The sequence below is a fragment of the Gorilla gorilla genome, chromosome 2 (genome assembly GCF_029281585.2).
Source record: "Gorilla gorilla gorilla isolate KB3781 chromosome 2, NHGRI_mGorGor1-v2.1_pri, whole genome shotgun sequence".
NCBI classification, from domain to species: Eukaryota; Metazoa; Chordata; class Mammalia; order Primates; family Hominidae; genus Gorilla; species Gorilla gorilla.
In genome coordinates this window covers 26,259,061-26,286,623 of record NC_086017.1, presented here as the reverse complement: position 1 = coordinate 26,286,623, position 27,563 = coordinate 26,259,061, and the positions used below count along the sequence as shown (strand labels likewise).

At 40.5% G+C, this 27,563-nt stretch overlaps 1 protein-coding gene across 5 annotated transcripts in view; it reads left to right on the top strand.

The window, feature by feature from the left end:
• The window catches only part of RFTN1 (raftlin, lipid raft linker 1), a 207,576-nt gene that overhangs the window by 63,524 nt on the left and 116,489 nt on the right, over nucleotides 1-27,563 (top strand). For all 5 annotated transcript variants that reach the window (XM_055381122.2, XM_019023757.4, XM_055381124.2 and 2 more), the window contains exon 3: nucleotides 26,303-26,489. In XM_055381122.2, coding sequence (XP_055237097.1) covers nucleotides 26,303-26,489 — 187 coding nt within the window. The remainder of the gene's footprint in view (nucleotides 1-26,302; nucleotides 26,490-27,563) is intronic.

Here is a 27,563-nt window from a genome sequence, read left to right as displayed (position 1 = left end):
TTAAAATTTACAGAACTAAATAAGTGGTATTTGAGGTAAGTTTGTAATGCTTATATTTCTGAAATTTCAGCATAAAACTGTATTGAGACTTTTGGGATGCCTTGTATATCGTAAAAGAAGGTATAATGATAACTGGCATTTATTGAGTACTACTATGTCCTAGAAATGTAACCCTTCATAGGATTCCTATGAAGATCCTACCAGGTAAATATTGTTATTCTTCCTTTTTATACTTGGAGGAAGATTAAGAGCTCATGCAAGGTCACTTGGCAAGAGGCCAAGCCAGGATTTGAACCCAGGAAGTCTAAATCCAGAGTCTGGGTTCTTAACCACTGAGTTAAACTGCTTCTTAAGATGACTTGCCTCCCTGCAGTGTTTACTGAAGGGAATGGATTTACCCAGACAGGCCTGGCCTTTGGTAGAAACGCTGCACAGCTCTGCGTAGAAGCAGTTAGTCATCTGTACTTGCAGAGGCTGTAAAACAAATGTGGTGAACTGTAAAAGATTAAAGAGCCAGTTTTCCTGCCAGCTACCAGAAAGTTTCACATATACTTATTAAAGTTCTTATAGCAATGGCATCTATCATTTAAAAAAAAACTTTTTATTGACACATAATACACAGAGTGTTTGTTTTTATGACAGAAGTGGTTCTTGAAAGAGTTGACCTCTCTATAACTCTAACACATTTCTATGTCAACCAGACATGACTCTAGGTCAGTGGTTCTCAGAGTGGTCTGGGGACCCCTGGGAGTTCTTAAGGTCCCAACTATTTTCAAAATGATACTAAGACCTTTGTTCGCCTTTTCCACTCTTATTCTTTGACAAGCGTGCAATGGAGTTTTCCTGTGGCTACACGACACATGGTGGTTATCATCACTAATTAATATGTGCTTGGATATTCTTATTTTGAAAATGTCTTAGTTTTAAATGTTCTAATATGATGAATATAGATAGATGTAACCCACATAAACAAAAGTTCTTAGGGGGGTCCTCAAGAATTTTTCAAAGTGAAAAGTGGTTCTGTAATCCTTTTCTAAGAGTTTGGTCAGCGGAGGGTGTTTATTACTTTTTAATAATAAACTTATTCCTAACATACCTGAGTTTACAATCACCTTCCAATGTGTAAGAAGTTGAATGAGATGAAATTAGAAAGATAAACCATTCAGAAAGATAAACCAGTCTCCTTGAGTTTCCTCTCATCTTTTAGGATGCTCCCAAAGGCCGGAGTACCTTATTTTCTAAAAAGAGGGGTATTCTTTCTACCACAGATCTCCAAAGATGGGGTCTTTATTCTAACTTGCTAGGCATTCTTTTGAAAAGAACAGCCCTAGTTACTGTAATTGTTAATAAGGCAGCCTGTCGAGTGCCGGAATCCATTTTTCTGTGTGATTAGAACCCGGCTGCATTCCTCCTTCCTGACATTTCATCCACTCTGCTTCGAGGTCTTAAGAATTAGCTGTTCTTGGATTAAGTGCCCTTAATCAGCTCATTTTACATTACAATGTAAAGTTTCACTCATGTTCTGCAGAGAACTTGATTTTCATTTGCTGTCCATGATCACAGAATAGTAAGTGGATTCCCAGGAAATTTCATGAAGTGGAATGATAATGCAGAGACGGGGGTGGGGGCGGTCGGGGGGAGGTGTCGGGGGATGTGAAGCTAATTGATTAGTTTAGAATCTTCTAATTTCCATGAGGAATGGAGGAGCCCAATTTGTATTTCTTCTTCTTGGCATCATGTTCTCACAGATTGTCTGATGTTTCATTATCATCTTGACAGAACAGCCTATGTAGAATTATGTTGACTAGGATATCCGTTGAGTTTTTGCCATGTGCATTAATAGTCCATGATTAGATTATTTTGACTCTACTAGTTGATTATCTGAGAGCTTGAGGAGTTAAGAAGAGAGTGTCTCTGAGTCCTGAGTTTTCAGTGCCACTGTCCTTTGAACACAGCAGACACCTCCACCCATAACACCAATATACTGGGCTTTGAGGACCATAAATGACTGGTGTTAATGTCCTCTCCTAACAAAACTTGTGGGCAGAATGCTCCCCTATTTAGAATTTTCCTAATCCTTACATACAGCTGGCTTGAGTGTTTTCATCTGTCAGGACTAGTCCTTTGCCTGGTTTCAGTGTTAATTTGCATGCTTGTCATCCTAGGGTTTTGTTTTCCTGCCCCCAACCTGTTTTTGGAGTCTCTTCCCAGTGGATTCAAAAAATCCTGGCTACTAGCGTGAGGATTTTCACATACGCACACAAAGTAGAAGTGAACAGATTGTGGCTTTTGCCAAATAAGCCTCTTTGGTATTCCTCACCCCCTGAAAATAACATCATTTCTCCAAGTAATCATTATAGAAAAACACCACAGAGCAAATTCTCCTCACAAACACACGCCACCTAAACAAACTGGGCAGGTCATATGCTGCTGTTGCTGCAGCTGTTTGCTGATCCCAACAGGGTCCAACTCTTGTGAGCAAGGAGGTGTTTATGGTGTGGAGACAAAGCCTGGCTGCAGTGGGAGGGTTGCTGGCCGCCAGCCCTCATTTATCAGCCTGTTTTTCCTTACCCTTGGAAGACCTGGGATCTTCATGGGAGACAGCATGGTGGAGAGGAGGAGGCTGGGTTTTGCTGTCTTGTCCTTCCCAGTAACTGGTTCTGTGTTTGCTCTATCCTTTGTTTTTGTTTTTTCAATCACGTAGTCATTTGCTAAGGATTTATTGAATTCTAGTTATGGACTAGGCAAAAAGCTAGTTGTGAGGAGAACAAAATGAACAAGACAAAGTCCCTGCCTTCCCTGGGAGACACGCCAGAAAACTGTGATGGTGAGTGCTAGATGGTGCCTTGACACAAGGAGGGAGGCCTTGGTGTATAGGTTGAAGAAGTCTCCTCTAGAAAGAGTTGTGAAGGATGAGTAGGAATTCTCTAAGCAGTTAGGGAATGAGGAGGAGAGGAGAAAGGAGAGATTGGTGTCTTATGTATCCATCTACCCAATTCCCCCATTCCTGCCACCATGCAGGCATTATGTTGATTGGGAACTGTTTCCCAGTGAGCTCACCCTTGGCTTCACAGTCTTTCTCCAGACGTGGCTCCAGGCAGCCTCTCACACAGTCGTCCTCAGACTTGAGTGAGCAAACAAGTCAATGGCCCTGGTTATTGAAATGCAGGTCTGATTTAGTAGATCTGGGGATAGCCTGGGACCTGCATTCCTAATGTAAACACACTCTTCCCACCCCTAGATGATCCTGATGCAGGTGTGCTCAGCAGCTGCCACTTTGCTGAGAAGTCAACACGGCATGGTCTCACTCCGTAGATGGACTGTGAATTGATAAGACCAATGTGGGGCAATTTGGCAATTCCTATTAAATTTTGACCCTGTAAAGATATATAAGAGTGGGTTTTTAGAAAATCATCATTGTGATAGAAACTATTAAAAACTAGTTAGGAGAGCAGAAGGTGACTAAGGAGACCTGGTTACAGTGGCAGCCTTGTCATCTAGGGAAGCTCAGATCTGGTGGAGCTCATACTCCTTGTAGAGGTCTGGCATCATGCCCTGTTCACCCCTGGCTTTGACTTTTGTCTTCTACCTTCCATTTCTGCACTGTGGGAAGGAAGTCCTGGGACACGGAGAAGGTCAATAACATGTTATTTGCATTTTGCATTATTTGCATTTTGCTTGCCTTAATTATATCACTCTCTCTTTATAAATGTCTTTGAATAACACTTTTAAAATTAAAATTGGAAAGTTGAATTTGCTTTAAATATTTGCTTCATTTATTTTCTTGTATCATACCCTGAAATTAAGCATGTCTGGTTTATGCTTGATATTTGTAACCACTGTGTAACTATTCTTATTTTTCTGGTTCTTCCATTGTAGACTCCCATGGCAGTAAATACGTTACATACGTTCATGCTTTATTTTTTTCCAATTACAATTATACCACTAAATTCACTGAGGAAATAAACATTACGTTTTTAAAAGGCTTTGTTTTTCTTCGCTGTAATCAACCTTTCGAAGAAAACCTGAGCCCAAGAAGCTGACTATTGATGGAACTTAAACAAGTCCTTAAGCAAGGAACATCTTGGAGGCACACAATTGTGTAGAAGCAAGGAGGTGTCGTTTGTTGGTTTTTAAGAGTCATTTTGTTCTGATCTTGCTACACTCACTTGCTGCACTACTGTGGTATAGTAGAAAAAGCATAGGATTGGGATCTGAGGGTGTCTTCTATAGTCCTGGTACTGCTATGTCTCTTTAGCCAATTGTTTAATCCCTCTGGACATCATTTTATGATCTATAGAATGAGAACATTAGCTTAGTTAATTAGGGAGAATTCATAGTGTAGAGGTTAAGAGCATAGACTCTGAATGCGTGGGTTTGAATGTCAGGTTCAACCCTTAGTGGCTCTGCAAGCTTGGGAAATTTACTCAACTTCTCTGGTCCAGAGTTTTCTCATCTTTAAAATGGAGATAATAATAGTACATAGCTGAGAGATTGAGAATTAAGCAAGAACGCTTGTAAAGCATATAAAACAATGTTGGTGGAAAATATATGTCCAATGGAAGGTAGCTATCATTGTTACTGTTGTTCATATTATTTCCATAATACTTCTATCATCATCATCATCATCCTCATTCTCATTTTTAAGGGCTTTTTCTGCTGTAAAATACATTGAAACCATTTGCTCAAAAAAGGAGATTAAAAAGCAGCATTTAAATTCTAAAACACTAAGTGCAAAAGAACTTGATAGGGAAGAACGGCTTGTGATATTGTCACATAACAGTTGACTGTCTTCAGCCTGACTTGGTTGCATTTCTCCACTCCCAGTGATCTCTAAATCCAGTGGATGTCTTCCATTCCTCATCTTACTGAAGGGCCTGGCAACACTGACCACTCCTTCACTGTCACAGTTGAGACCATAATTGGTCAGTAAATCAAAAAAGTTGGTTGGAACGGGGAATTATTTTTTTAAAGGTATATATTGTAAACATTTTATTTTAGCTTAAAACACAAAACTGATTGTGTTTTCACAATGAATTCATTGAAAACAAACATTCCTCTGCCCATCATTAGGTGCAGAGCTGTGGTCTTTGACAGTGTTTCTGCTGACTAGCTCTGCGTCATCTTTTGGCATAAACCCATGATACAGTAGCTAAGCGTTTCAATCAACATTGTGAAGATGGAGGGAGACCTTAGATGTTTACAAAGGTATCTGAGTGTAACCCCGCACATTTTAAAATTACTTTTCCCTTAGCCTTCTATTATATCCTTACCTTCATCTACCTTGACAGCTATTTTTTTTTTTTAGTTTTCTTTAGAATCTTTGGTTTCTTATGAATAACTCTCATTCACTGTTTGTACAGTAGTTCCCCCTTATCCTTGGCTTCATTTTCTGTGGTTTTGGTTACCTATAGTCAACCATGTTTCCAAAATATGAAATGAAAAATTCTAGAAATAATGCATAAGTTTTCAATCGCTCACTATTCTGAGTAGCATGGTGAAATCTCGTGCCATCCTGCTCTATTCCGCCCAGGACATGGATCATGTATTTGTCCTGTGCATCCATGCTGTCCATAATATACCCACCCATTACTCACTTAGCGGCCACTCAGTGACCAGTTCCACTGTCTTGGGATAGAACTGCTTGTGTTCAAGTCACCCTTATTTTACTCAACAGTGGCCCCAAAGCACAAAGCTAGTGATGCTGGCAATTCGGATATGCCAAAATGAAGCTGTAAAGAGCTTCCTTTAAGTGAGAAAGAGGAAAACTCATATGCTGAAGTTGCTAAGACCTACGGTAAGAATGAATCTTCCATCTATGAAATTGTGAGGAAGGAAAAAAAATTATGCTAGTAGTTTTGCTGTCACACCTCAGGCTGCAAAAGTTATGGCAACAGTGCATGACATGTGCTTAGTGAAGATGAAAAAGGCATTAAATTTTTAGGTGGAAGACACGAAGAGAAATGTGCTCTGATTGGCAGCAATTGGGTTCTTTACTATCTGTGGTTTCAGGCATATCCCCTGTGGAGAAGAGGGGACCACTCTATTTTAGTTTGTATTCATATAATATTTGATTAGGCTTATTCATTATAACCAGTGCAACTGGCATAAACAGGTTTGAGACTACACCTAGCCAGCTGTTGGTTAGCCTACAACCCAGCTAATGAAGCAGAAAGTCATGGGTGTACTGGAGAGTGCCCTATTAGACTTCGTGTCCAGCGTGCAGGGGCATCTACCGTGTGTCCTGGAAGGAATGAAGGCTTTGGGGGATCTGACGTGGTGGGTAAGAGGAGGTCACTGATGAGACGTTCTGCTGTTCTGTCTTCCCTTGACTTCTAGGACAGCACTCTTCTGCTTTGCTTCTTGCCTCTCGGGCTGCTCCTCTGCCTCCTTTGCAGATCTGCCCATCTGCGCTCAGCCACTAAATATTGAGAGTTTGGTAATTCTTGGTTGGAGACCTGATCTTCTGTCTGCATGTTTTCTCATAATGAGAGTTTATCCAAGCCCCTGACCTTAGTGAGCATTTATGCACAGGTACATGAGCCTCAGTTTTCTATCCCCAGTCCAGAGTTCTCCGTTTGCGCTGAAGATCCTATACTAATGGCCTGACTAATGTTTCCTCTGGGATATCACAGAGGCCCTCTGTAGTCAACAGGACCAAAACCAAGTGGTGAAAGTCACCACTATCTGTTCAGGTCCATGCAAACCAGAGACCTAGGAGCTGTCTTTGCCATCCCTCTCCCTCATCTCCCAGCCATCTCTTTGGCTTTGTTTTCTTATGATGGAAAAAAAAAGAAAGAAAGAGACTTGAGAACAGGGTCTGATGAAAAGGTAAGAGAAGGCAAAATAACACCTTCTATGATGGTTGTGGGACAGACACTAGGTTAGTTTTATAGCATTTGTTAAACTTATTGTTTTAATCCTGGGTTGGGGTGCCTGTCCTGCCTCAGGAGCAGTTAGAGACAGGAGGTAGAGACAGGCGAAGACCTAGTGTTGTTTGATGAAGCTAATTTGCCTATGGAAGCCACCTGAGGGAGCACAGACATGGGAGATATGTTAACCTCAACAGGATGCTGGTGGACTTCAGGTCATGCAGCATCATGGTGCAGTGGGAGAGAGCCCTTGGATGGGCCTCAGGCTCTTATCCTACCTGCCTTCCTTCTCTGAGGCCACCACCTCTGTGCGCCTGGATGTGGCCAGACACTATCTCTTCAGCCTCCCCTTTCTATGCCATAACTAAGGATAGACATTTAGGGCTTATTTTTTCATTTTAAATGTTTTGCCTGAAATGCTCCCAGACAGAGCTGCAAGCAAGGCAGGCCTGAGGTGGGAGGAGAATTTAAGATATGAGCCCTTGTTCTGGCAGTTAGTAGAGGAAATTAAAAATTGTGGGTTAGGAAGGAAAGTGGAGAAGCTGACATTTTATGACTCTTTCAGAGAAATATTTTCTTTTTGCACATTTAATTTTACAAATTGGGATGGATTTAAGACAGTCATGGAGAGTGGTGAGGATGGGGGTGACATGTCTTCTGCCTTTGCTTTGTGTGCTGTGTCCTTAATGTATTCCTGCCGCGATTCCACCTCTTTCCCCTGCTGCGCCTCCCTGGGGCCTCCTGCAGCCCTCCTCCTGCTGCTTCCTGGTCACTTCTAGAGATGGGGCCATTTTCTAGAACCAGCTCTCTAGGCTTCTGCAGTTCCATTGCAGACATGCCCTGCCCCTTCCTCCTCACATCCCTTTCCATAAGTACTTCAGCAGCCTGTAGTGGAGTTCAGTGCAAGTCAGAGGCAGCAGTCTGTCAGCATGGCTTTTGTCTCGTTGATTTTTCTGTCTTGATGTTCTAGACCATTTTTGGCTCACATTCAGAAATGGCTGAGAAATCAAAGTCAGGTGTGAAAGCTGAAGAATATTGATGCAGAGCTGGAGTGGTTCCGAGACTTAAGGATCAACTCGTGGACATGACAGTCTGTCACGCTTAGTAACAATGTGTGAAGTGATTAGGGTTATGAATAATGGTGATAACAACAATGATTTTAGCAACTCCCATGTATGGAGGAGTTACCAGTTCCAGGTGCAGTTCTAGGACTTTATGTGCATTATCTCAATCTTCATAGCGGCCCGATGAGAAAGGTGTTATTTTTATCCTCTGTAGACAAAAATTGAGGCCCATAAGCATTCATAATTCACCCAAAGTCATATGGCTAGTAAGGGATGGCACTGAAATTTGAACCCAGGTAATCTGGCTCTAGATTAGGAACTGGAGCCAATACACCACCCATCTGCCTGAGCCAGATTTGATGAATAATCAGCTTTCTCTCCTATAATTCAATTCCAGATTCTGTTCTTTATTTGCCTAATAGGATCTGCATAATTTAGAACTAAGATAAAGTGCACTCTGGTTAAAACAAAGTAATAATCCTACTCATTTCGTATGAATTTGTGGGGATTTCAGATATCATGAAGCCTTCCCACTCCACTCCCCAAGGAACCAGACCAGAAAGTACAGGAAAGGGAAAGCTGTGTTAAGTTGAAACATTAATACCACACGGATGCATTTATTAAGTGTGTGAGGGAGATGTTGCCTTTCTGGAGCATAACATAAATCATCGGGAAAATTCAGTACAAAGCATTTCCAGGGACTCAACACAACCAACTGGAGGGCCTACTGTCTATTGATATTTCTGCTATGAATAATCTCTGTGGGATGCCGGCTGGCTGCTTGCCTCCAGCAGTTATTTCTAGTTTTGCTAGAGCAGTGATTCGCAGCCTGTAATCCCTGCATGGGGTGAGACGTGTGACTCAGGAGGATGTTTGGGGCCTGCCAATGGGGCAGAAGAAGGTCGGGAATGCAGTGGCTCCTGAGAGGTAAACATTTTAGAAACTGTGTGATTGTGTTACTAGAGATTCTTGAAGAGCAGGCATTTAAGGGACACAGGGAGCAAACCATCAAACATGAAGGCAGTAAAAAGTTGTACTTTTTTTCCTCCAATTTGGAATAGTGACAGTTAGTTAAGAAAAAAAATTTAATGTGCTTCAAGGAAGGTTACTCTTTTGATCCCACATTGTAAGGGTTGTGACAGCTTGTCCCCATTCCTTGGTGTTATGGATTTATTTTGGGAAAAAGAAGTGACCTCAACTCATAGCTGTAGCTAAAGAATGTTGAAAAAGGAATTAAATTGGCACCTCCATAAAAGTCAACAAGGGATCATGTTTTTTTTTGGACTGTAAGAAAATGCATCTGTTTAAAACAAAAGGTTCTAGAACAGAGCAGTCCAATAGAAATACAATATGACTTGTGAATGCCATTGAAAAATTTTCTAGTAACCACATTAAAAAATAAAAACAGGCAAGTTAATTTTCATGGTATATTTTATTTAATCCAATATCTTAGACAATTTATCATTTCAATATGGAATCAATAAAAAATTATTATTGGGAGACTTTTTTTTTTTTTTTTTTTTACCAAGTCTTTGAAATCCTGTGTGTATTTATACTTTGGGCACATCTCAATCACACTGGCCACATTTCAGATGCTCGATAGCCACATGTGGCTGGTGGCTCCCTGGGTGGAAGGGAGGAAGAAAAGAAAAAAGAAAGAAAAGAAGGAGAGAGGAAGAGAGGGAAGAAATAATACATTAGAGAAAATCTAAAGATTCCTTATAAGCACACAAATGCCTATCAGATCCTCACGCGTAACCTCAAAGGCCAAACTTCTCCATGGTCCATCTCAGTAAGTGATCACTGGCAAGTCCAGAAAGTACATTCCTTTGCCTGATTAAAAATCCATCTTTCCCTTCTTGTGCCAACTGTCGATAGATGGTATTTTTCTTCTGGGTGTAATTAGAAATGATTTTCACCTGATTGCTTCGTTGTATTAGTCTGAAGAGCATCCCCCCGACCATTGGCTCTCACCTAATTGTTTACTTGATCTCATTCTCAAACTTTTCTCTTTTTCACTGGAATGCCTGAGAAGGCAGCTGGGAGGGCCATGTGCACGTGCGCCCAAACACCATTAGGGACCCCGTTTTTTTTAGTGGGAACCAAAATGCCTCTGAAAAGCAGAATCCCAAGGTATCCTAAATGCCATCTCTTACATAGGCAAAAAATAGACCAGAGAGTGCTGATGTCGATTTTGCATGCGAATTGGTTAATGGAGCCGGAGCTGCTCAACTCGTGTGTATGATTTTCTATTTCCATGCACCAATTTGGGAGTTTATGCAAGAAGGCGGTAATCCTTCATGCAAAGCTGAAAATGCAGGTGTGGAAGCCTGTTTTAGAGCACAAGAGCTGTCTGGTCCTGTTCTCATTTGACTGAGTTTTGTTGAATCTTTTGTGATGTCATAAGACAGAGGAATATTATTTGTTAAAATGCATTTACAATGCATAGAACTTTATGTAGACTTAGTGAATGGTTATGTGGCTGCACTGCTGAATATATGGTGTGTCTACACTACAGTGAGGAAAAGGAGAATCCATTGATAGGAATTTGCTGGTGTGTCTTGGGGTGGTGCCTTTGAACCAATGAGTGGTCTTCTTTTGTGGAAAGAAGTTGTGCCAAGCCCCCAGAGTGTGGAATTTATTCTGTCATAAGCCTCTTGAAACTAGTCTTACACATGGTCTTTATGATTTCCAATAGTTCCCATAGTTTGTCATTTTATATTACTATATTCAGAAGCTTTTGAAAATTCACCTAAGACTTTATTGATAAACCAGTGTGAAATTTGGTTACAGAGTCGAGACCTTGATGATAATAACTCAGGAGAAAAAGAAATGACCTCGTTTCCTGTGTAGATGCCAAACTCAAGTGTGCTCATACCCTCGGGTACCGTACTTCTTGGGAAATCTCTTGTTTTCCATTTTCTGCTGTTTGGAGTTGAGATTTCCAGTCACTGTCTTGTATACAACCATGGTCTTTGTCCTATTATTATTTGGCCATCTTTACAAAGTGAAATTTTTACATTCTTCCTTTGCTTTTGTTGTCATATCAACCTTTGATTTTCCCAGTGGCATGTTTTTGAATTATCCCAGCTCAGCAGCTTTTTTCTTCCTGTTGCTTTTGTAACTCCTGCTCACACTAGCAGAGACAGAGAAGGATAGTTGGTGACCTGAAAGTGAGGTGTCCCTTCTGCTTGTTGGACGTGGACTGAGAGATGAGGCCAATGAAGATTTCCTGGAGATAGATGGTGGTGATGGTTGCACGACAATGTGAATTTCCCTAACGGTACCTAAAATTGTTAGAATAATAAATTTGATATTAGGCATATTTTACCACAGTTGTTGTTTTTTTTTTTTTTTTTAAAGGTTTCTAGGTTTCCTCTGAGCTTTACACTGACTGACTCTTTTCCAGGACTCATTATGGTTCTTTCATCTTGGTCCTGTGGCTAATCTGCTTTAGGGCCCAGGGAATATGGGGACCCCAGAGTTCACCATCCACCAGAGTGACTGCAGGTAGCAGTTTGCATTGGACTTTCTTTGACGAAGAGAGTGCTACTGCAGTCCTGATGTGGACTGTGGCCTTATCAGAGGAGAATTTCTTCATTTAATGACGGCTGCTAATGAGCCTTCTCCAGGCACTCTTGGTTTGGCCACCTTGTTGGCAAATAAACCCAGCATGGGTTCTGGCCCAGTGGAAATTATTTAATAGGCAAGACAGGGGAAAAAAAAAAAAACTTCAATGAACAATTTGTAGAATTAAAAGTTGTGATAGATGCTGTGAAACAAATGATTGGTAATTAATGATATAGAACAGAGCTGTCCAGTGGAAATATACTTTGAGCCACATATGTAAGTTTAAACTTTTTAAAAGTCACATTTTTAAAAGGTAAAAAGAAACACATGAAATTAATATTAATATATTTTATTTAATCTTAATATATCCAAAGTATTGTCATTTCAGTGTTATTAATATAAAAAACTTCTTACTTAGATATTTTACATTCTCTTTTTCATGCTAAATCTTTGAAATTGGTTGAACATTTTATACTTATACCACATTCATTCAGACTAGCCACATTTTGAGTGCTCAATAGCCACATGTGGCTACTGTCTTGGACAGGGCTGGTAGAGAGCTGTGTGTGTTTGTGTGTGTGTGTGTGTGTGTGTGTGTGTGAGAGAGAGAGAGAGAGAGAGAGAAAGAAAAAATGGCAACAGACAGAGAGAGAGACAGAGTGAGGGGGAAAGAGAAAGAGCAGGAGAGAGAATTCTATGGATGAGGGAGGGGGACTCATCCTTAGACGGTGTGGATAAAGAAAGCCTCCCTATATCTCCTTTTTGTCTCTCTCTCTTTCTTTCTCTTTTTCTCTTCCTTGAATTTGTGAGGCCCATGAGAAGGTATCAGAGCAATCATACTCTTAGTTGAAACTGAGACTCCTCAAAAGTGCCTTGTAAAGATGCATTATTTTTCTTATATGTTTTCTCTAAGAGCTTGGCTGCAACAGCATTGTTTTTGGAACTGTTTACATCTGCATAGTAAGTCCTCACTTAACATTGTCAATAGGTTCTTGGAAACTGCAACTGTATATGAAACAGTGTGTAATGAAACCAGTTTTACCATAGGCTAATTGAGAAAATCAAGAGTTAAATTCCTATGGCATATTTCTGGTCACAAAAACATTACCAAACTTCTCGATAAAGACCAAAACATTTCTAATACTAAACATGGAAATAAATGTGAGCTATACATACAGTTAAGAAAGATTAATAACAACAAATAAGATAATGACTTACCCAGTTTTTGGTAAAGCAGCGAGTGATGGTGGTTGTAGTGGTGGTGGGTTAAATCAAGGAATAAATGTTTGCAAAGTGAAGCTCGTAAGGAGCACTTCCTCCCACCACGAAGTTCAAAAACAATAACGAATTTCGTGGGCTCGCCAAGTGCTTTCATCCCACATTGTTTATTGTGGTACATTGTGGTACACATTTTTATTTTACAATTATTTGTATTCATTCCTTCATTCATTGTCCAACTCGCTTATTCCAGCTTAGTGTCTGGGGTGGCCGGAGTCTGTCCCAGCAGCTCAGGATGCAAGGCAGGCACCAGCCCTAGACAAGATGTCATTCCACTGCAGGAGTACTCTCACACATACACTCACACTCGCTCAGACTGGGACAATGTAGACATGGCTGTTTACCTAACGTGCACATCTTTGGGATGTGGGAGGAAGCCGGAGCGCCTGGAAAAAACCCATAGGGATATGAAGAAATTAAGTCTTGAGATTTTATAATAGAAAATCCATACAGGATTTCTATGACAAATCATTTTACATTGTAAGTCCAGTAGTTTAATTTTTATATTGTTTGTTCATACTCATCAGTGGCTAGTCTTTGATGCCATCAGCATAATGTACTCTCAAAATCAAGAGAACTACCAAGAATGCCAGCTATCATACTCATTAGGAAAATGGCTTAAAACATTCATAATTTGCTTTCTTCTGACTCACAAAAAGCTCTTCTTGGATTTGGTATGGATGAGTTTCGTTACCGATTCTGAATAATTGGTGATCCTTTGTGTCTTCTCTAACAAAAGTACTTTTAAATGTATGAAATATTGTATTAATACTCCAGGTTCCATTTCTAGTGGGTTGCTTTTAATATTTGAGTGCCCACTACTAATCTAAGCATCAGGGGACCTGGTTTTTCTTAAAAAGGCTTCTTGATGTATCTTAGCCTGTGTCTTCTCTGACAAAATGGACTGGTGAGGTGAACAATAATGCCATCTTCTGAGTTTTATTAATGGATGCAGTCAATGGAAATTGTTGAGGCAGTCTCCTTACAAATACCTGGACACTGAATTTTTACAGTACAGTGGTGTGTGTAATTCATTGACTATGTGTGATTCTCTGAAATGACGAGCAAACCAATAACAATTTAACTCTCCCCCGCTCCCATTGTCACGACAGCCTGATGCTTTAACAGTCATTTGTGGTCCGGCGGCCGGCAACTTAATTCATTTGATGAGGCATCTGTTGCTTTGCCAGTTACTCCCTAATTGACCTGCAGAATCTTAGGTTTATATAAGCTTGAAGAAGTTCTTTTAGTCTTACTGAGATTCCCCTGTGTGTTCATCCATGGTTTAATTAAGGTATTAAGAATAATGTTTCAGAACTCATTCAGCTCAATAGCAAAAATACAAATAACCCAACTTGAAAAATGGGCAGAGGGCTTGAATAGACATATCTCCCAAGGAGATATAAAAGTGGCCCACATATATATGTAAGAATGCTTATTAACATCACTAAACATCAGAGAAATGCAAATCAAAACCACAGTGAGATATCAGCTCACACCTGTTAGAATGGCTACTATCAAAAATACAAGAGATAAGAAGTGTTGGTGAGGATGTGGAGAATAAGAGAACCCTTGCACCCCGTTGGTGGGAATGTAAACTAGTGCAGCCATTATAGAAAACAATATGGAGGTTCATCAAAAATTAAAAATAGAAATATCCTATGATCTAGCAATCCCATTACTGGGTATTTCTCCAAAGGAAATGAAATCAGTATGTTGAAGAGATATCTGCACTCCATGCAGCATTATTCACAATAGCCAGGATATGGAAACAACCTACATGTCCATCAATAGATGATTGGATAAATAAACTATGGTATATATATGCAATGGAGTATTATTCAGCCTTAAAAAAGAAGATGATCCTCCATTTACAACAGCATGGCTGAATCTAGAGGACATTCTGCTAAGTGAAATAAGCCAGACACAGAAGGAAAAATACTACGTAATCTTGCATATATGTGCAATCTTAAACTAAAAATCAAATACACAGAAACAGAGAGTAGAACTGTAGTTTGGGGGGTCAGGGAGATGCAGGGAGATGGGGAGTTGTAGGTCAAAGGTACAAAGTTGCAGTTATGTATGATAAGTAAATCTAGAGATCTAATGTACAACATGGGGACTATAGCTAATAACATCGTGTACTGGAAATCTGCTCAGGGAATAGATTTTAGGTACTCTTACCACACACAAAAAAGAAAACTAACTATGTGAGATGATGGTTATGTTGGTTTTCTTGACTGTAGTAATCATTTGAACTAAGTATATGTACATTGAGGCATCATGTTGTACACCTTGAATATACACAACAAAAATCCATTAAAATTTAAAAAAAGAATAGTTTTTTTGTGAAAGCCTGTTATTGATTGCTAGGGCTCGGGGAGAGAGGGGAATGGGAAGAGTAACTGCTTAATGGACATGGAGTTTCCTTTGGGGGTGATGAAAATGTTTCATAACCTATAGATAGAGCTGATGGTTGTGCAACATCATGAAGATACTAAATGCCACCAAATAGTTCACTTTAAAATGATTAATTTTATGTTATGGAAATTTCACTTCAAATTTTAAAAATAGTGTTTTAATGGTGTGGTCTCCTGAGCCTGGATATGTGTTTTGTTTTGTTTTGTTTTTTAAGTTTCAGATACATGAGTTTGTTTAATGAGAAGATGACAGAAGTCTAAATTTTTAAAGCCCTTAGAACAAACATTTTAACTTATTCCACAGATTTAGAAATGGCACATACAGAAGACATGGGCTTTGTCTTCTGCAAACATTATTTTAAAAATTGGACTCCTATTTCCTACCTATACAATAAAAAGTCCTGCATCGAAAAGTGATTGATTTTAGTGTTTTGCTAAATTGGATCTACTGCAAAGCCCAGGCAGATTGATGTTATGGCACTAGCAGTCTTGAAGGAACTTTTTAAAAAAGAGAGATTTGGTTGAGCAGTGTAACATTATCAGCTTCACCTGTGAGGGAAATTTCCCGAGGGAATTGGTGTCTGTCTCATGTTGCGCTCCTTCGTATTGACAGATCCATTAGCGGATGTAATTAGAAAACCAAAGTCAGACTTTGAATAATTAGGTTAAAGTCACAAATGATTTCTGGGCAAAATAATAGAAGCTGTTGCAGTTCAGCCTGCTGTTTCCTGCTTTACAGAGCTGAGCGAAATGGGCAGTTGCTGTATGCAGTGGTTTCTTTCTTGTGTTGGAGGCTGGTACTTTCCCAATAATAAAGTTTGAAATAGCAAAGACCTCACTTTGGCCCTTTGCAAATGTCTGAAGGGCTTCGTTTCCAGGGAATAAATGGAGCTGCGGAATGTTTTTGCTAAACAAAACATAGTCATAGCAAAAACAAAATTTACTTTATCCCAGGAGTGTTAAGAAATGTGTGGTTTTGTGGATTATGTTTTTTCTCTGTTTTCATTCCTTTCTTTTCCTTTTTTTTTTTTTTAGTTCTTGGAATAATGGTTTATTTATTTATATGGAGTTATTTTCTGAAAGAAAAACAAAACACTTATTTCAAAAGATGTTTGGACTCTCATGCCACCCAAAATACCTTTTCAGCAGTAGTTTCTATATTTTGATTTTATAAAAGCCTGTTATTGGTAATAGAGTCTGGAATAAAAAAAAATTTCCAAAAGATTCAAAATGCAGTCATGTGATTCTAAACTTTTTGTTCATCTCAGTGCCAATATAGAAAAAAGAGGAATTAGGAAATAGAGGCCAGTATCAAATACCTGCAGATGTGTCCTTGAAGCTTTTGATGTACCTTGTGATGATGTGGGATAAACAGAATGACATCCTCCTCCATGTATGACTGATGTTCACACTGCGCCTGGACAGTGCCAGGATCAGAAATAGGAAGAAGTGCGGGGCATCCATCCCCCAACTTTATCAAATGCCCCATCCATACTCTGCAGGCTGCTAGGTCTTGGCTTTGGCCATATGGGATTGAGAAAACATTACAGTTACTTGTCACATTTAAAGATTAGGAAGATTAAGATTTCTGACTTCTTGAAAGTAAGAGTTAGAAGTTCTGGCACCATTGGGGCCCCCCCATTAGCAGTAACCATCTTGTCCCCTTGGGCAAGATGGGGCCTCGGTGTTCATTGCTGTACCCCTGGCTCATGTCTCTTGTTTACTTTATTTTCCTGGCCTGCAGATACCTCTGTTAATGGTTTTGGGATCTGCACCAAGCCCTCTGTCCAGTAAGGAGATGAGACTCTGCCCCTGCCCAGGTCGGGGAGAAGCCAGGAGAGAATTGTCCTTTGCACTGCAGCAGGACAAAGCCCTGGTATGGGATGAAGATGGGCAGGAGTTCAAGACCAGCCTGGCCAACATAGTGAAACCCTGACTCTACTAAAAATACAAAAATTAGCTGAGCATGTTGGTGCACACCTGTAGTCCCAGCTACTCAGGGGGCTGAGGCAGGAGGATCATTTGAGTCCAGAAGGCGGAGGTTTCAGTGAGCCAAGATCGTGGCAGTGTGGGAGCATGTGGGTGTCCTTCCCAGATGAGGCGAGTGTGATCACTGTAGATAAAAACTATAGAACCTGACAAATTAGAAAGTGGAGAAAAAGTGTGATCAGCCCTCGCGGCAGCGGCCCACTCTGAGTAGGCTGGCATTTTCTCTTTTTGGAAGGTAACGGTGGCTAAGACAGCTATACCAGTGTCCCTTATCTTCAGACTATGAAGTTATAATTAGAAATTTTAACTTATGATGAGACGGTTCGTGTGGTTCAGCCTTAGAGTCAGCTCCTGGTCAAAGGCCAGGAAGCCAAAGTAACTACAGAATAACTCATGCTGTTTCCTTGTAGCTCTCTTCTAGGGTGAAGGAGACCCATCATCCTTGATACTTAAAACGTTCGTTTTCTCTCCCACCGCTGGGCAGGCATCTCTTCCCTAGAACTCCTCTGAAAAGCTCCCCACACTCCCCCAGAGGACAGTTAGCCCAGAATCCCTAGTGCCTGGGCAGGCAGAAGGCTGGAACCCTCGGACAGCAGTGATGTTTCTCCCGCCCACTGGCAGTGGGTATCTTCCAGCCTCTCCTTCCTCACTCCAGCCACCCACACATGCCATGTGGGTGTTCCTTATTCCAATTCTAGCTCTGGTTTGGGGGAACTCTTTTAGTTAACATTGAAAACAATTGTTGTATTATCCAATGTTACTTTTTAGTTAGAAACTGGTACCTCAGCCTCCAAATTGAAATAATAAAATTATTGCATTTTAAAGTTGAAAACGCCTTTTGCAATTGCCCATCCAAAGTCTTCATTTTGTAAATGAGAGTCCCAAGAGATGGGGAGGGAGCTATATAGCTTGCCCAAGGTTACATAATTTGTAAATGAAATCAGGCAACTATTACAAAACAAAATAGTGGAGGGGTTACTCTGATAAGTAGGGTGAGAAACAGACCAACAGGCTCCATCCAAGTGGAGAAATCATTCCTTTGTTTATTTGCCTAGGAGTAACACTGGGGAATTGGTCACTTCATAAGAACTATGTTTTCTTTTGTATTTTTAAGGTTAGGGTTCAAATAGAAACATGAGATTAAGGCCTTTAATCATATTTATAATAGGAGCCTTTTTTTATTGCTTTAAGATCATTGAGATTCATTTTTATTTGTTTCTTTTAACCATGAAGCTAAACTTACTTTGACAGCATACATACCAAAAATTAAAGCCACAAAATTGCTTAGCTTTGACAGGAGATACATCTTTAGATTTTAAGATAAAAATTTAAAAGGTATTATGTTTTATTCAGGAAGCATTTAAATATAAAGTGGTTGATTGACTAACATTTTTAGTGCACCGATTTGGGAGCATGGAGGTTAAGGGGTGTGGGTGGGAATGGGGGAGGATTTCATGGCCCCACATCATGTTGTCATCACCATCCCAGGGTGACCAGTCCTCCCATTCACCACAGCCAGTGCCACCGCCTGTGATTGTTTTGTGTTCTGTAGATTACACACACATCATCTCACTTGATCCTCACAATGACGCTATGATGGAAGACAGGTTGATGTTGTTATCACCATTTTATACAAAGAAATTGAGTGTTCACATGCTTGGGGTTAGCAGGCAGTGAGGAGAGCAGCGGTATAGAACCCTGTCTTTTTTTTTTTTTTTTTTTTTTTTGAGACAGAGTTCTTACTCTGTCTCCCAGGCTGGAGTGCAGTGGCACGATTTCAGCTCACTGCAACCTCTGCCTCCTGGACTCAAGTGATCCTCCCTCCTCAGACCCCTGAGTAGCTGGGACTGTAGGTGCATGCCAACATGTGCAGCTAATTTTTGTATTTTGGGTAGAGACAGGGTTTCACCATGTTGGCCAGGCTGGTCTCGAACTCCTGCTCTCAAATGATCCACCCGCCTCGGCCTCCTAAAGTGCTGCGGTTACAAGCGTGAGCCACCATGCCCAGCAAGAACCCTGTCTTCTAAACATATTAACTACTTTTATTTTTTATTTTAGTGTGATGCATAAGAGGAAACAAATGTATAAATTATCAAACTCTCAATAAAGGTTTATTTTATTATAGCAGGAAGAGTTTGAAAAATTTGAATCATTTAAAGAATATTGAACTGTAGAGACCAATATGAGTTTGAGTTAAATATGAGTTTGAGGGCCCATATTCGATGACTCACAGATGCTGTTTGTATATAGTTTTATCAAAGAAGAGGGGATCTTGGTGCTGGATAGTAATTTTAGGTTTGATTGACAACGTGCAGTTGCCTTCCATAAAGCCCTACACTCCTACCAAAAGTACATTCAGTTTTTCAAATAAAACAAACTGTCTCCGCCACATGTGGTTTTGCCCTTTTGGTTCAGCAGCCTTGTAATCTGTTGACAGCAGATGAAACCTGCCCCTGGTTTCCATAAGGTCGACACCCAGCATTTGCAGGCTCTGGGACAAGAGGACAAAAGGAGATCTTGGGCTGGGCCAGGATTAGGGTGAGGGGAGTGAGGCCACATTTATAATAAATAAAGACAAGATCAGTGACAGTATTGTGCAAGCCATATTGGAGCTTAAAGTGAAAGGAAAAAACACCGATCCTATCTTTTATTTATTTGTTTAGTAACTCTGTCACCCCAGGCTGGAGTGCAGTGGTGCGATCTCAGCTCACTGCATCCTTGACCTCTCTGGGCTCAAGTGATCCTCCCATCTCAGCCTCCCTAGTAGCTGGCACTACAGGCACATGTCACCACACTCAGTTAATTTTTGTATTTTTTTGTACAGATGGAGTTTTGCCATATTGCCTAGGCTAGTCTCAAACTCCTGGGCTCAAGCGATTCTCCTGCCTCGGCCTCCCACAAGTGCTGGGATTACAGGCGTGAGCCACTGGCATTCAGCCTAATCTTATCTTTATCAAAAATTTTGATATGTTGTTCATCATTAATTTTTTGCATTGATTTTTATTTTTTTCACATATTATATTAAATATTTATTTATCTTGGTTATTGAGCTTTTGATGCTCCTTTAAAGTTTGCACCTGTGGTGAGTTATTTCCTCACTTGCCTCCTCTTAGTCTCTGCCCTGCCTTGGGCCTGGGAGTGCACACAAAGGGGCACCATCCACCCTTACTGCAGACTGAGGAGGAAGTCTGAATGGCCCCCAGATTGGGCCCATGGCTGGCAAGGCAGGGGGTTCTAGGAGCTGGGCTGTGTGAAGAAGGCTGCTGGTCACAGGTTTTCTTGCCTGTGGAGAGGAGAGTGGGTGGAGGAGGGCCAAGGTGAAGCTCTCTGGGGCAGTGGAACTCCCTGGGGAGCTGGTGAGACACAGATGGCTCAGATTCGATTCTGTAAGTCTAGTGTAGGACCCAAGTTTTCTCATTTCTTTGTTTTTTTTTTTTTTTTTGAGACCGAGTCTTACTCTGTCGCCCAGGCTGGAGTGCAGTGGCGCGATCTCGGCTCACCGCACCCTCCATCTCCCGGGTTCAGGTGGTTCTCCTGCCTCAGCCTCCCGAGTAGCTGGGACTACAGGCACCCACCACCACACCCAGCTAATTTTTTGTGTTTTTAGTAGAGACGGGGTTTCACCGTGTTAGCCAGGATGGTCTTGATCTCCTGACCTTCTGATCCGCCCGCCTCGGCTTCCCAAAGTGCTGAGATTACAGGCGTGAGCCACCACCCCCGGGCAAGTTTTCTCATTTCTAACAAGGTCCCAGGTGCTGCTGGACCAGGGTGTGCACTTTGAGGACCGTTGCTCTAAAGCAGCAGTCCCCAGCCTTTTTGGCACTGGGGACTAGTTTATGGAAGGCAGTTTTCCACAGATGGGGTTGGGGGTGGGAGGGGAGATTTTGGGATGATTCAAGTGCATTACATTTACTGTACACTTTATTTGTATTATTATTACATTATAATATATATTGAAATAATTATACAACTCACCATAATATATTGAAATAATTATACAACTCGGTGAGAGTCCTGAGCTTGTTTTCCTGCAACTAGAGGGTCCCATCTAGGGGTGATGAAAGACAGTGACAGATCACAAGCATTAGATTCTCATAAGGAGCACACAACATAGATCCCTCAGATGTGCAGTTCACAATAGGGTTCACGCTCCTAAGAGAATCTAATACCGCTGTTGATCTGACAGGAGGCAGAGCTCAGGTGGTAATCCTTGCTCACCTCCTGCTGTGCAGCCCCTAGTACCAGTCCATGGCCCCAGGCTTGGGGACCCCTGCTGTAAACCTTGGGGTTCAGGACAAGCTTTAGAGCAGGGGTCTCTCTCGCCTGCATCCAAGAAGCTGTTTGTGAGACACCTTGACAGGTTTCTGTGCACGGGGAATACGGAGAGGATCAGGATTCTTTACCAGACTTACCTTTGGATTTGTTTATCTAGCAGCATATCCTGAATGTACCCTTCAGGGGAAAGATTGCATACTTTTCTGCTTTCCTGGCCAGTCCTACATTTGTCACTCTTATTAATGGAGCCTTCTCCAGGATGCTGAATGCTTGTTTTAGAGTGAATCATGGCTATAGATTTTTTTTTTCCTGTAAATTTCTTGCATGATGTATGGAAATGAGAGCTACAGTATCTGATGTTAGGTGGTTCTTAAGTACCCCTAGGTTTTATTTTAAAATTTGTTTTTAAAAAGAGTACATTGGCCGGGCATGGTGTCTCACGCCTGTAATCCCAGTGCTTTAGGGAGAGGCTGAGGTGGGTAGATCACTAGGTCAGGAGATCAAGATCATCCTGGCCAACAGGTGAAACCTGTCTCTACTAAAAATACAAAAATTAGCTAGGCATGCTGGCGTGTGCCTGTAGTCCCAGCTACTTAGGAGGCTGAGGCAGGAGAATCACTGGAACCTGGGAGGCAGAGGTTGCAGTGAGCCGAGATCGTGCCACTGCACTCCAGCCTGGGCCAAAGAGGGAGACTCTGTCTCAAAAACAAAAACAAAAAACAAAAAACGGCACATTAAGGACGAGGCAGGAAGATCGTTTAAAACCAGGAGTTTGTGACCAGCCTGGGCAACATGGCAAGACCCCATCTCTACAAGAAATTTAAAAATTAGCTGCACATGCTGGCATGTGCCTGTAGTCCCAGCAACTCTGGAGGCTGAGACAATAGGAGGATCGCTTGAGCCCGGGAGATCAAAGGCTGCAGGGAGCTGTGATCACACCACTTTACTCCAGCCTGGGTGACAGAGCGAGGCTCTGTCTCAAAATAAATAAAGAAGAATAAATTTAAGAAAAATTAGAAAATTTAAAAGGCACATTATTTTTAAAAGTACATTAAAAACTTTTAAATAATATTGTTTTTATATAAAGAGGAAAATAAAAATGACTCATAAACTTTCCACCCAAATCACTGGTGGTAATGGGATCGAAAGTATAAAATACAGTAAAAATGACTTTCTACCCTTTCCTCCCTACTCCAGTCCCTCTCTTCAATGTTGATGTTTTTGTAATTTCTTCCAGGAAAAAAAAGATTTTTATTTATATCTGTCCATCCTTCTAATGTTATTTACACAAGAGTGACCATACCATTAACACTGTTAGGCACCTTTTTTTTTTTAAACTTAGCAGTGTATCTTGGACTTGTTTCTATATCAGCACATAACAGATTTACTTTAATCTTCTTAACGGTTCATAGGATTAATCACTGGGGTATTCCAGTGTTTAACTAGTCCTGCAATTAAGATTGCTGTTAGAGCAACCCAGTAGTAAATACCTTTGTCCATATATCTTGAAAGACATTCATGAGTCCAGCCGTAGAAGTACTACCAGTAGTAGGGTTGCTGGACAAAGAGTGTGTGCATTTTTAGGTTTGAAGGGCAATACCACCCTGCCCTCAAGAAAGGTTCACTCCCACCACGATGAGGGCCATGTCTGTTTCCCCAACACCCTTGCATGCAGTGAATATTACAGAAGTGAAAAAGGAAAATGTAATATTCCAATAGCAATAAAATATAGAATAACTAGGAATAAACCTGATAAATATGTGCTATCTGTGTGAAGAAAACTTTAGTATGCTCCAGAGGGACCCAAAGGAAGACTTGACCAAATCAAAATTTTGCCAGTTTCTTGCATCGGAACTTGCAACATGGTGAAAATATTCATTCTCAGTCAAGCTATGATTTGAACATGACCCAATAAAAATACCCACAGACTTTTTTAGTGGAGCAAGGGGAATTTACTGAGCTGATTTTTAAAGATCATTTAGAAAAACAAATTAGGAAAATTCAAAATATAAACAGGAATATAGGAAGATTTGACAAGTAGTTTAACCAGATATTAAAACATAATATGAAATTAAAATTGTTTGAAGTAGTGTTTTATACAAATAGATTAATGGATCACAGTCATAAACTCATATTTGGGAATATAATGAATGATAAGTGGCATATGATATATGACATCTCAAATCAATGAGGAAAAATGGATAAACCCCTGTGGTGGGGGGGAGTTAAATTCATGTTGCACACTTTACATGGGATAAATTCCAAATCGATAAAAGATTTATATGCAAAAAATGAAATATGTATTATGGGAATTCACAAGAGAATTGTTTTATAATCCCAGGTCTTTCTGCTATGACACAAAACTCAGAAGCCATTGAAAGCAAGATTGGTAAATTCAGCTTCATTTAAAAAGTTTTTCATGGAATCACTTGAACCCAGGAGGTGGAGTTTGCAGTGAGCGGGGATAGCACCACTGCACTCCAGCCTGGGCAACAGAGAGAGACTTTGTCTTAAAAAAAAAAAAAAAAATTTTTTTTCATGGCAAAACCCACTATATGCAAAGTCAAAAGGCAAGCAACAAATTGGGGGCAGATACATTAAAAACTAAATTTCCTAATATGTAAAGAGTTCTTACAAACCTATAGAAAAAAAAGCCCAACGACTAAATAGGACACGAGGCAAAGATAATGGACAGACAGTTCACAGACAAGGAGACACAGCATTTAAATATGAAATGTTTAATAAGAAAAAATAAAAATTACATAATAAGATAAATATAAGTTACCATCTCACAGGGATCTTTTTTTTCCACTGAGAATAGTCAGAGTATGGGAAAAGAAATAACTTTATACATCACTGATGGCAGACAAATCCATACTACTCTATGGAGGAAATAGCACTAGCTGAAAAAATTACAATGCACATATACATATGTGTGTGATATATATATATATATATATATATTTACGTCTCTGATTTTTTTATTTATTTACTTTTTGTGGGTACATAGTAGGTGTATATATTTATAGGGTACAGGAGATGTTTTGATACAGGCACACAATGCATATATTTTTAACCCAGCAATTCCACATCTAGGAATTTATTTTTTATATGTACTATAAGCGCACACATGCAAAATCATGTACGAATGATATTTTTCACTAAAAGATTACTTGTAAGAGCAAAAGTTTGCATACTCCATGGTATATCACACAATGGATCTGTAGAAAAGAATGAGAAAGCACTCTGTGTACTGCTATGAAATGGTCTTTTAAGAAAAGTATACTGTTTTGTTTTGTTTTTTTGCTTTTTGAGACAGAGTTTAGCTCTTGTTGCCCAGGCTGGAGTGCAGTGGCGCAATCTCGGCTCACTGCAACCTCCGCCTTCCAGGTTCAAGAGATTCTTCCGCCTCAGCCTCCCGAGTAGCTGGGATTACAGGCATGCACCACCACACCGGACTAATTTTTTATATTTTTAGCAGAGATGTGGTTTCATCATGTTGGCCAGGCTGGTCTCAAACTCCTGACCTCAAGTGATCTGCCTGCCTCGGCCTCCCAAAGTGCGGGGATAACAGGCATGAGCCACTGCCCCTGGCCGAAAAGTATACTGTTAATTGATAAAAATTGATTCTAAAAAGCTAGGTGTGTAATGTTATGCTGACATTTGTGTAGAAGAGGAGGGAAATATATAGACCTGTTCACTTTTGTATGAATTCTTTGATTGTTAATGCATATACACACAAAAAGATAATACTGATTTCCTCTAAGGAAATAAATGTAGGAGGTAGAGGATAGGGCTAGGATGTAGACTTTTCACTGAATACACATTTGTACCTTTTGACTTTTGAACCTTGTTTGCCCTTCTCAAAAATAAATAAATTAAAAATCCAAATTTTAAAATAATTCAATAGGTGAAAATATTCCTGGTTTTGATTTGTGTAATTCTAATGCTGAATTAAAGTGTGTTTTCAAATATTGGTTAGCCTTTTACATTTTTAAGGCAATTGCCTATTCATATATTTTTCCCGTTTAAAAATTATTTTGGGGTGGGGAGTGTTTTGCAAATTTAAGGAAATTAGCCCTTTGTCTTAAGGGTCACAGAAATTTTGTTCCAGTTTGTCTTTTGACTTTGTTTATGCTGCTTTTTGCCACCTAGTATTTTTATATTTGCTCAATGTATTTTTCTTCTTTTCCCTTCCCTTCTTCCTTTCTTTCTTTATTTCTGTGTGGTTTTTTTTTAGAGGGTGGAAATGACTTTTTCATTGTGATCACTGAGAAGACGACTCTAGATCTAAGACAGTCCATTATTATTTTATTTTATTTCATTTTTGAGACAGTGTCTTGCTCTGTTGCCCAGGCTAGAGTGCAGTGGCCCGATCATGGCTCACTGCAAACCTTCCCATTTCCAGCTCAAGCGATCTTCCCACCTCAGCCTCCTGAGTAGCCAGGACCACAAGCACTGGCTAATTTTGAGGGGTTTTTTTGTTTGTTTTTTGTTTGTTTGTTTGTTTAAGAGATACCGAGTTTTACTGTGTTGCCCAGGCTGGTCTCAAACTTCTCGGCTCAAGCGATCCATCTGCCTCGGCCTCTCAGAGTGCTGGGATTATAGGCCTGAGCCATCACGCCTGGCCGACATCCAATTATTAATGCCTTTGGGTGATTTGGAAAACGACAGGCTGCTTATAAAGTCTGTTTGAAGACAGTAAAAACTGGGACAAACTCATTTTAGCAGTGACCTAGAGGATCCTCCCCGAGGGCAAGGGAAGAGGGGCTTGGGCAGGGCTGAGTGGGCGTTGTGGTGGGTCTCTGATGAGCCTCTCCTCTCTCCACTCCAGCGGAGCTCCCTGGGTCCTCAGCAGTGAGGCTGGCCTCCCTGCGTGACCTGCCCGCCCAGCTCCTGGAGCTGTACCAGCAGGGCTTCTCGCTGGCGGCCCTGCACCCCTTCGTGCAGCCCACCCATGAGCGGGAGAAGACGCCCCTGGAGCACATCTTTAGAGCCATCCTGATCAAGAAAACCGACAGGTAAGGCCTCCACGGGTGAATGGGTAGCATCCTGTTGCGGCTAAGTTATGCTCAATAGAGGAGGGGAAGTGAGAGCATGGGGTTGGGGGTTGAAATTTGCATGTTGTCCTCAGGGCCTCAGCCCTCAGACAGGTGAGGCAAAAAGTTAGACAACCAGAGAGGTTTCCTAGCATCCTGCAATGAAAAACAAATGCATATCCAACTGCAAGTAGAGAGTTCCATTTTACATTCTTTCCCTCTTTTTTAACTCACTGGATTAAACTCAGCTAGAAAAATGTCTCCTCAGAAGAAGCATATGCCCAGAATGATGTGGCTAGTAAAAGTGCAATACTTTTAAACTGAAAGGCATGACTGGAAAACAAATAATTTTGTTTAGAAGCTATAGACAAACTTAATGTCTTCCCGCAAAGTCTAGACATACTTTAACATTTTGCGCCTACCATAAATTCTGTCAATCACTTGACAGTTAAAAAAATACAAAAAATAAACACCACCTAAATCAAATGCTATAATTGGTTTGGTCTTGATTTAGATTTTCAGGGCTTGGGGATGTTTTTCAGTTTGGCTTGCCCAGTTGAATGCTTATGCCTATATTTCAGTTGAGCCTAATTAAGAAAAGAGAAGTGGGGTTAGTCTTTCAAAAGGAACAATATTAATTTTGTTTTTTTTTTAAAAAAAAAACAGTGAGGATGGGATGGAGAGAGCAGTATGTTTTTCCTGCTTTCATAAAAATAAAAATTAAAATGAAGTCTGGGAAAGGAAATCAGATTTGTCTTTTGGCCAACTATCATAGAAGGAATGACAGCATGTGCCACATTTTAAAAAGGGAGTACAGAGCAGCTCCTCCTTGTTCTCTCTTTTTAAAGTCACTTTGCAGGTAGACAAAGCATTTGGCTGGTGTGCTCATAAGGGACAGCTGTGAGGCATGAGGTTGCGTGTCTAAGACTGACTCCTCTTTCCTTTCCTTTCCTTTATTTCTTCATGGTTGATCAAGCTCTGGGGCTCTTACTCTACATCAACACACATTAGAATTCAAAGTGAAAGGTGGTGCATGTTTTTGCTCGAACCCAGAAT